Below are 10,865 nucleotides of genomic sequence, written 5' to 3' on the forward strand. Positions count from 1 at the left end.
TGACTTGAGAAAGGGGAACAAGAAGATGGCTTTCTGACGATTCTTTTTCGCAGAATGTCAGCATATTATTCAATATTCTTTTGCAAGAGCTACTGAAACGTGTAACAACAGAACTTGTGGACTGTACTGGATCCATCATACAAATTAATAATAAAAAAATAATGCAAAAAGAGAACAACAAAAATCAAGCTACTAGTATTCTTGGCACCAAGCCAAGAAGGGATCTAGAAATGGTGGGCGAACTATACCCATCTATAAAAAGGGAAATAAAACTGAATGAGAGAATTACAGAAGTATTTCCCTAGTGTGTGTTCTTGTTAAGATTTATGGAAGTATACTTGAGAAATGGTTGAGAAGGATTGCAAAAAGGAAGCTTGGTGAAGAACAAGCTGGATTCAAGCCAAATAGAGGTTGTCAGGATCAGATTTTCACTTTACAACAAATAGTTGAGAAATTGTGGGAATATAACAAAGTTCTGTATTTAAGTTTTGCAAATCTGGAAAGGGCATATGACAAGGTGCCAAGAGAAAAGCTATTCAAAATGCTCTAGTTGTATGGTGTCAATGGAGCATTATATTAAGCAATACTTAGTTTTTGAGTTGTAGGTGAGCAGTTAGAATTGAAGGAAGTACAGGAAAGATGGTTTTATGTTAAATCTGATGTCAGACAAGGATGCACATTATCCCCCCCCTCCCTCTGTTATTTATTATCTATATAGATCACATTATGAAGGAAAGTGGTATTAAACCTGATATCAAAATTGGAGATATTAATCTCAGCTCTTTACTTTATGTGAAAGATGTTATACTTCTAAATAAATTCAGTACGGTCTGCAAGATTCCCTGACCAAATTGAATAACTGTTTTAATAGATTTGGTATGAAGGTTAGCAATAACAAGACAAAGACAATGAAAATAAGCAGAAGCATTGAAAACATCAAACTGCATTGTGAATGGAGAACCTATAGAACATTTCAGCTACTTAGGCACGATATTTAGTGAAGATGGTAAATTAAATATGGAAATAAATAACAATCGACAAAGCTGGTATAGTAGGAAGTGAACTGAATAAATTTATATGGAATAAGAGAGAAATTAGTCAAAACACTAAATTTGCTGCATACAAGGCTGTGTTCAAACCAATTTTTACGTATGGAATCGAGAGCCGGATTAGGAATAAAACACTTGACCACAGATATGAGAGGCACGAACAGATGGCATCAGTGGCAATATCATATTAAAAACGAAGATACTATGAAAGAACTTAACATTGTTACCATCCAGGAATTTGTTAGCAGTGCTAATCTCAGATGGTATGGTCACTTAAACAGAATGAGAGAGGAAAGATTAGCAAAACGGTGTTCTCTGCCAGGTTGGCAGGAAAAAGACCCAGAGGAAGACCAAGCTATAGGTGGATTGATACAATAAAAAGTGACTTAGAAGGTAAAAATGTTGGAGTCTTGACAGGTAGGAGATTGATTTGTAGGAAAATTGTAGATAGGAAGTTAGTAATGATGTAAGTTTTTCATGTAGTACTATCATATCCTGTACACCCCCCCCCCCCCCTTGAGGGTACTTATCAGGAATTTGTTATTTTTAATGCTTTGGATTTTTATGTAGTGTCTGCATAATCTAACTCTTTTTTTCTGTTAAATATCTATGGTTTAGAGTGTGTATCTATGTTTGAATATTCCACTACAGTATAATTTTCATAAATAAGTTGCATTATAGGTAGTGCAGTTGAGCTTATTATGAATTTGTAATACTCTTCATAATTAATTTGATGTTGAAATTTTGTAAGATTTTTTTTGAGTATTTGATAATTTTTTTTTTTTTTAATTTACCCCACCCTTCCCCTAGAAGTGTATGTATTATTTAGTAGATGTTTGTCTGGCATCTTACAGATGCTTTTGTATGGTACTCCTGATATTTTAGTACTGTTAAATAGATTGAATGTTAATTATAGAAGAAATAACTTGAGGTTTAAATATTAATCAGTGTTTAGTTTTTAGAGAAATATTGGTTATATGTTCCAAAGAATAGGAGTTGAGATGACTGAATAGGTGGCTGAAAACTAAAGATTAGTTTAGTTATTTGCAAGGCAAAATGATATCATACACTTGACAGAGAAATATTGAATTTTAAATACTAGTCTTATTAAAAAGTGCTTGCAAAAAGCATACAGTAAAGAGACTTAATGTGTGTGAATGGAGAGGCACATTATCTGATTCTCCTTCCTAAATGATTTTTAGGGTTTCAGACTGTTGCCTTTGTAACAGTCTGAAAGTAAAATAGTGCATTATAGTAAATAGTATTTTATATAATGGGGTTGATTTACAGGATCAGAAGTCATCATAAGATGCTGAGGAAGCAATGCATATTGATGTCTATTCTAAAGAAAATGACATTATTTCAAAAGGAGACTTTTTTTTTTCCCCCCCATTTGACTACTGTAGATTTGAATGCCATTGTGACATAAATGTAAAGTTTTTTTTCCACATAAGATGGTATCCTTAGAAATTTAGTTGGGGGGATCTGTTTTATTGATTAATTTGTCTTTAGTTTTATTTCTTGCATCCACTTTTTGTCCTCTCTTTTTTTAATCATTCTTGTGACTTTAACATTCCTGAAATTACTGCATGCAGTTTGTGCCACTCAACATATCATTTAACCACATCGTCATTGATGTGGATGAATTGTATCACTCATGCAGTTCTGATCTGTGATATTTCAAATGTAATATCAATGGTATTGCAATCTTAATATGCACCTCACATCCATGGCAAACTCGACATTTATTTAAATAGGTTAATAAGTAAGTGGTGACAGTTTGTCTTCCTTCCAGACTTTGATTACAAATCAGTTATGAACATAGATTCTGTTTGGGTGCAGAGCCAACAAATAGAATTCCAACATAGGGCCTTCCATTGTGTTGGGAACCTCTTAGCATTTGAGTAAACAACTTAAATTTCTGAAATCAAATATCTTTAGGAAGAACTTTACGAAATGAATCGGATCTCATATTTTCTAAACAGCTTGAGTGTGCCTAGAAAAGCATTATATGCAAATAAGCTTATGCATTTAACTGGATAGATTTATAGTAGAAACACAGTTTGAGCTTTACTTTTTATATAAATAGTTCTGTATATTTTTTGCCTAATGTGGGTGTGTGCACACACCCTACCATTTTTCTTTATTTCATATGAAACGAGAACTTATTGTATGAATTTTAAATTTACATTATGCTGTTCAGGAATGTATTTGCCTCATAAATTGGGCAGTGACTGATTTGTATTCTTCAGTGTTCTGATTTTATTGCCTTCTAATGATTAAAACATTTTATAACAAAATATTAAAAAAAAAAAATTGCCCAGTCCCAGCTTAAATACAAACTTCTTAGTGGTTGTTAATTAAATTGGTCAGTAGAGAAAGCTGTTAGATCAGCTGACCTGAATAGATAAGTGAATGTTTTGCTAAACAACTTTTGTATCATGGATTCTTGTGAAAGTGATTTTCATTGCTTTATGATAACCATTACTATGCCTATTGAATGTCTGAAGTGGCTTTTCGTGTTTTTAGTCTCTAGAGCAGTTTTTTTTTTTTTTTCCTCCTCCCTTTGGCTCACCAGCAGCTTAGATTTTGGATTTTTCATAGATAGTTGTCATTAAAACAAATTTTCAAAACTATTTATTCAACAACAATAAAATGTCATTACTTTAAATACATACAGTGCATTTCAAAAGAATATTTAAATTTTTTTTTTAATGTTTATGGGTTTTCATTTTATACATGAATATTTGTATATGATATATTATGATATATTATATTATACATTGTGAATAATAAAATCAAGCCATGATGAGCTTGGTTTCAGTATGCAAAACCAGCTGAAATTGGTCATGTCTAACAAGTTTTAGAACATAATGTGCAAGAAAATGTAACTGCTGATTGGAATCATGCTCTGTTACTCAGTATAGTCCTGAAAGCTGCCTTTCATTGGCATGTCACTACTTCAGTGACATGTCATTGTGAAATTACGTCAAATTATGAAATACATTACATGTAAGATTCAAAAAGAAACTTACAAATTATAGACCAAATGAAATAAGTAGGAATTTCCATGCTGAAGAAGTGATAGAAGTAATGTTGCTGTTGGTGAAGAATTACTCCCTCATGCTTATCACTTTGCTTTTCTACCTGTATCTGTCTTCACTTGCAAATTGCTGCCCCCCCCCACCTGCCTTCATTTGCATTTTTGCATTCACCTTAGTCATAATAAAGTGAATGATTTGAATAGAATCCCTGAAGTCACCTGGCACTATTTTTGTATATATGTGGCTACTCATATTTCTTAATTGCAAAATGATTATTTACATCTCAATTTTCTTGCTTTTGCAGTCTGATCTCTTCTACCCAGAAAATAAAACATTAAAAATTTCATTTTTTATTTCATATTTTTAGGGAAGAATTATAATTTCTATGCTGTTCCAAATAATTTATACTTGCTTTTATTTTCAGGTGTTATGTATGAAAAATGTCTTCAGTTGCAGGGGAAGCAGGATGGTATTTGACAAGAGCAGGAAGTTTTGAAACTAAATTCAAAATTCTTCTTAAGAAGAGTGAAGTTACTATTGGAAGGAGCTTATTACCACATCCTGAATGTGCAGTTCATGTATCACGTGCACATGCAACTTTTCAGAGAAATGAAAATGGAGAATGGTTGGTGAAAGACCTGGGAAGTACAAATGGAATTTATATTAATGGAATAAAGATGAATCCTGGAATTTTTCATCCTCTAGAACAAGGAGATAAGATTGGTCTTGGGGTGCCCCATGCTTTGGTAGATGTAGATTATGAATTTCTTCTATGTAAAAAAGAAACTGTCTCTTCAGATGGGTCAAAACACAGGATGGCTCTCCATAGGGTCCTTGGAGAAAATAATCATGTGCCTCCTGTAGACATTAAACCAAATGTTGAAGATCTTGATTTGTTTAATAAACAGGGATTTATAAAAGAATCTTCTGAAAATGTAGAATTGTTTAATAAGAATGGCTTTCTGACTACTGAAACTGGATTCAAAAATTGCAAAATGGATGATTCAGAACTTACAAAGAAGTATGACTTAAAGTGCTGTCATGTTGTATTGGAACAGAAAAATTTCTTTATCCCTGATTCCTCAAGATCAAAATCTAAACATAGGACACCTATAAAGAGAAAAAGATTTATTAGAGTTATTGTTAGTAGTAGTAGTTCAGAATCTTCTGATGCAGAATCTGATATTACATGTACACCCTTAATTGTTCACGTGAATGAAGATAAACAGGATATGAAAGGATTTTTCCCAGTAAAGAATGAACAGCCAATTGCAAAAAACGAAACGACGAGCCAGGTTTGTGTGAATACATTGGAAAATTATTTTCATAAGGTAAAAGAATCTCCTTTGCTGGAACAAAAAGAAGAAAAATTAAAACATATTTCATTGAGTAATCCAGAATCTGGCAAATTGTTTAAGAATGAAGTTTTGAAAAAGATACCTGAAAAGTGTGTGAAGCTAGAAGATGTCATTTTGTCTAGGGAAACAAACTCAAAAATGAGTAGTCCTAGAATGAACGATCAGCTTACAGGGTGGAGCAGGAGAAAACGGCATTTTCCTAAAGAGCATTGTAGTGGTGATAATGAATTGAAAAAGGAAAATCAGATAGAAATTGTTAACTTAAGTGATGATGAAGTAATCGTCTCAGAAACTAGTGATTTTGAACAGAAAGGCGATGTAAAAATAAACGGAAAATTTGAAAGTTCTAATGCAGACTGTACTTTATACAGGCATAAAGAAGCTGCAGAACGCCAGAACTTAATCAGTTCATATAATCATGCCTTTAAATCTACTGAAATCCATGCTTCTCCAATAGTGCTGCATGTCAAAGGTTTCAAACAGAGTCTTGATGAAAGTTGTATAAACGGAAATATACATTCTGTACCTGCCGCATCTAATTCCGAAAGCATTTCAGAACATAACGAAAATGTTGAATTTGATCTTTCAAGAGTCAAAAACGAGCGAGAATGTAGTGGGTATTCTCAACAAGAGGAGGTAATTACCATATCAGATGATGACGAATATATTCAGTCCCAGGAATGCCTTGTAAATAACATTAAAACTGAGCCTAAAGAAGATGATGATGATGAATGGAGATTCTTAACAGAATATAAAACTGAAATATGTAAAAGTGATGATGAAGTTTCGGTAACTGGGAAATCAGATTCTGTAGTTCAGCCACCTGGTGGTATTTCACCAACAGATGATGAACTCCTACAGCGAATTAAATGGTCTGATGATCAGAGTGATGTTGAAAGCAACAAGTCTCACAATGGAGATTTCTTCCCTGTCCTTTCACAGTCATTTTATTCAGACAACAGTAATAAGGAAGTAGAAGACAGTCGAACAAACGCTCGTTATTTAAATAAATATAGCTCACTGAAAAATGCAAGTAACTCGGATAGCACTAAATTCAAAAATAAGTTTCAGAAAACAGGTAGAATAGTGATGACAGATCCACTTCCAATGTTTGAACGACCGCGAAATGTGCGTGTCCGCGAGGAACGGTGGGAGGCGGATCGGAGTGCACCAGAACCACATATAGTAAAGCCTGTAACATTTTCCAGAAAGCGTGAAAATATGAAACAGCGCTTATTGAAGAAAATGGGTCATCGAATTCCAATTCCAGGTGGTGGTAGCGATATGCGCAAAGAGAACGAAAATTTTTCTGGTAAAAACACGATCCGCAATTCAGAGAACTATAATAAAACTGTGAATTCTAAAAAGTCTAGGGTGTCTGCAGATCATAGTCGAAATGCACAAACGACTAGCAGATTTGCTTCTCGATCTCGACTGCTTACAGAAGAGATGTGTAAAGAGAGACCTGTCAGGCCATCCAGTAGAAGTAAAGCTGCTGCAAATCGCAATAAATCGAAGGCAAATCCTTCAGACTTCATTAATAGCTATAAAATTCCAAAGAAAAAGACATCTGAAGTAAATATTAATAAAGTTAATCCTAGTGATGTCGATTTAAGTATTCAGAGACCTTGCTGTGAGAGTGTCCAGAAGGCTTTCGTTCGTAATCGAAATTCATGCTATCAATCTGGCAGCGTTAGTGAAAAATGTATTCAAGAACAAGGACGTACTAGTAGCAAGCATGAAAATATGAACAAATTTCAGAAAAATATCTGCGAAAACCGTCATCAAAGTAGTGGAAATGTAAAGCATTCTGATAATCTGGTACCACAATTTAGTTTCCAAAGGACCTTGCAGGAAGGCAATCTGCAGCCTCAAGAAGAGCAGGCAGCTTGTGGAAAACCACAGATAGGAGATCCCACAATGGCACAGTCCCTAATAAAGACATCGCTGCCACATCATTCATTGCACACTGGAGTCCATGAGCAAACAGCCTTTTCAGGTTTATACAGTGAAAATTGTAAGAATCCAGGATTGACAGGAGAAAGTGCCCTTCGTAAGACAGTGACAAGGCAAAGTTCTGTAACTCCCAAGATCCCCATAAATGGTACAAAACGTATTCAGTATGATGCTTCTCATGATGGTGACCGCTTAACACCCCAGCCAATGGATATTGATGAGGATACTATGGAAATGGCACAACGTCCTGAAATTGACAATGGAGATCAAGCTGTTGTGCATAAAGGTAGTTCGATTTTAAATGGTGACCGTTTAACGCCTCAGCCAATGGATATTGATGAAGATTCTGGGGAAATATTTAAGTCCAGTTCATTGAATAGTACTGAAACTGTTCCACACAACAGAATTACAGAACCACATCTGAATTTTTCTTATATGCCCAGTGAGAAGTCTGTTACCTTAACACAGCCATCTCAAAAAGAGCAGCTAAATGATGATTTGCTAGAAAAACCCTTAAATAGCAAAATTGCATTACACCCGTCGCAAAAAGATTATCCCAGGACCGACATACATCTCTCAAGTACATTACCGGGGACATATCAAGAAATGCTCTCCAGGAATTTACTAGAAAAAACTATGAATAACAAAGGTGTATCTCTACCAGTACAAAGATATCCCAGAACATGTATGGAGCTGCCTATACCTGGGAATAATCAGATCCCTTTACCACCACCTTATATTAAACCAACAATTGCTCTAAGTCAAGATCGAATTCTTATTATTATATTATCTTGGGCAGTTAAATGGCTCAAAGAACAGATTAACCATAATTATCCACCTCCTTTGCTACCAAATGGAATAGCTGAGGTAAAATATTCGTACAATACGTTCAATGAATATTTCAATTCATATAGTTCATTGTTGCTATACGAAACCTGGGAAGCTATATTTCACGAATCACAAAATAATAACAACCCCAATTATTTGCTTGCGGTATGTGAATATTCAGTAGAAAATGACATGATTCTTTTTGAATGTCAAACGATAGTAAAATCGGAAGACATAAAACAAAACCACTATCCTTCTGAAGGATATTTAGTCACTTTGGATTTGCGTCACAAAAATAATGCACTACGAGTTTTTGGCTATATTACCGAACACAAATTTGAAGCCGCTCCAGGAACTAAATACCGCAAAGCTCCACTAACAGAGCATCCTGCAGTTAAAGACAGCAGTAGTTCTTTACTTTTTCTGAAGATAAAGGCAAAATCTAGAGCAATTCAGCTGGACATTACGAAATTGATGAAAGTTTATGTTGTGTTTTATTTAAAGCCTCTACTCAGACAATGTGATGCATTGATCAGCCTCCCAAATTCTATTCTAATCAGAGACATTCTTAGACCACGCGAAGCAACGTGTTCAGTTACAGTGCCATTAAGGCAAAATTTTGCTGCGCTTGGTTCGTACAACCATTTGCAAAAAAATGCAATACTTGGAGTTGCAGATGCAGTACTTCGTGAATATCCCATCCCTCAAATTATTATGCTACAAGGACCTCCTGGAACTGGAAAAACACACACCACAGTTGGTATAATCCAACAAGTATTGCGAATGCAAACTGAACAGCGACCTATTAAACTTTTGGTAACTGCTCCTTCAAATGCAGCTGTAGACGAACTTGGACGTCGGCTTATTTATTTAAAAAGAGAACTCCAGAAGAACGAAAGGAGAAAAATACGATTCGTGCGTGTGGGGCAATTGGAACATATTCATTCTGACCTAAAAGATTATAGTTTAGAGAATCTGACAAGTCACACTATTGAGGATAGGTCTAAACAAGAAGAGGCCAGCTATGATTCCCAGATGATAAAGCTTGAAACAACGATCAATACTTTGAATCATAAGATAGACACGATGAAACGTCGAGGAAATCCTGAGAAAGATATAAAGCAACAAGAGCGCGAACTCAGTAGATGTTGTCGCAAATTGAATAGTCTTCTAGAAATGAAAAGTAATGTGAAGTTTAAGCTGCAACCTAATAACCAAGCACTGAAACAGAAAACAAGAATTGATGTGTTAAAGAATTCTGATATCATCTTATCAACATTGAACAGCTGTCGTCTAAGTGTATTAGCATCTACATTTGGGAAAAATGGCTCTGCAACTTTCACATGCTGTATAGTAGATGAAGCTACACAGTGCACAGAACCTGAATTGCTAAATCCGCTGATGTATGGCATGTCCAAGTTAGTTTTAATTGGCGATCACCAACAGCTACCAGCAACTGTGTTATCTAGAGTTGCAGCTGAGAATAACTTTCAGAGATCAATGTTTGAGCGACTTCACCTTTATTTTTTGGAAACTTACAAGAAATCTCCTGTGTTTATGCTTGCTGAACAATACCGAATGCACTCGCAAATAGCACTTTTTCCATCAAGATACTTTTATTCCAACAAACTGATAACACCTTCCAGGATCGACAAAAGGTATCAGAGCTGTCCTCTTAAACCTTATATTATATTTGATGTTCAAAACGGAAAAGAAAGTAGTGATAACTCTAAGAAAAATGTGGCCGAAGCTGATTTCATTATGAAGGTTTTAAATGAGATATTTCAATTAATTCCAAAGACCTACACAGTTGGAATAATAACGCCATATCAGGGTCAAAGGCACCATTTGAAAAATGTTATAAGAAAATTACCACAGCAAAAACAAATCGAAGTCAATACTATTGATGGATTTCAGGGCCGAGAGAAGGATATAGTAATATTATCATGTGTGCGCGCTTGCAGTTCGAATGGCAAAATTGGATTCTTAGGAAATAGACAACGTCTAAATGTAGCCATCACAAGAGCTTGCCAGTCCCTTATTATTTGTGGACATTTGAGATCTTTAGAAGAGGATCATAACTGGAGAGCAGTAATTGATGATGCTCGTTGTAGAAATGCGATAATGCCATCAAGTGGATATCTTTCCCAATTACTAAAAAAATCAGCGTAGCTTTATTTTAAATTATTCCACATAAATTTTAGTTAAAATATCATTTATGTATATATTGTACATAGTTCTCTTAACCATTGAAATCACTTTGGTTCTACATATTGTGTATATGTTAGTTTATTATTATTATTAGTTTTTTGTAATAAACTCGGTTAAACTCTGGACTTGTCAATTGAATCGTTTGAAACTTTCATTTTATTTGTTTACAGAAATTAGTCAACATCGATGGTGTTGACCACATGTAGGAATACTAGAAATCGCGCATGTGCAGGATTATTGTCAAAGCACCTTAATATGAATACGTGTAACAAAGTGCCAACGAGAGCATAATTTTCGTTAATCATAACCCTAACAACTGGTTTATTTTCATAAATTGTTTTAATTTAGAATTCGATGGTATAAGAGCTAAATCATTCCTTCGACAATATATTCATCTGATTTGATGTTTCTCTTACTAG

The 10,865-nt window shown here is 34.6% G+C and overlaps 1 protein-coding gene across 1 annotated transcript in view; it reads left to right on the top strand.

Annotated features, from left to right (window-relative positions):
• LOC150104784 (uncharacterized) overlaps window positions 1–10,559 on the top strand; it is a 35,590-nt gene extending 25,031 nt beyond the window's left edge. The window contains exon 2 of the mRNA XM_090395348.1: window positions 4,518–10,559. Coding sequence (XP_090251474.1) covers window positions 4,534–10,407 — 5,874 coding nt within the window. The 5' untranslated portion in view covers window positions 4,518–4,533 and the 3' untranslated portion in view covers window positions 10,408–10,559. The remainder of the gene's footprint in view (window positions 1–4,517) is intronic.
• Window positions 10,560–10,865: the final 306 nt, after the last annotated feature.

Source organism: Typopeltis vanoorti, chromosome 7 (assembly GCF_054136105.1).
Source record: "Typopeltis vanoorti isolate ZY-2024b chromosome 7, IOZ_Tvanoo_1.0, whole genome shotgun sequence".
In the NCBI taxonomy this organism is placed as follows: Eukaryota; Metazoa; Arthropoda; class Arachnida; order Uropygi; family Thelyphonidae; genus Typopeltis; species Typopeltis vanoorti.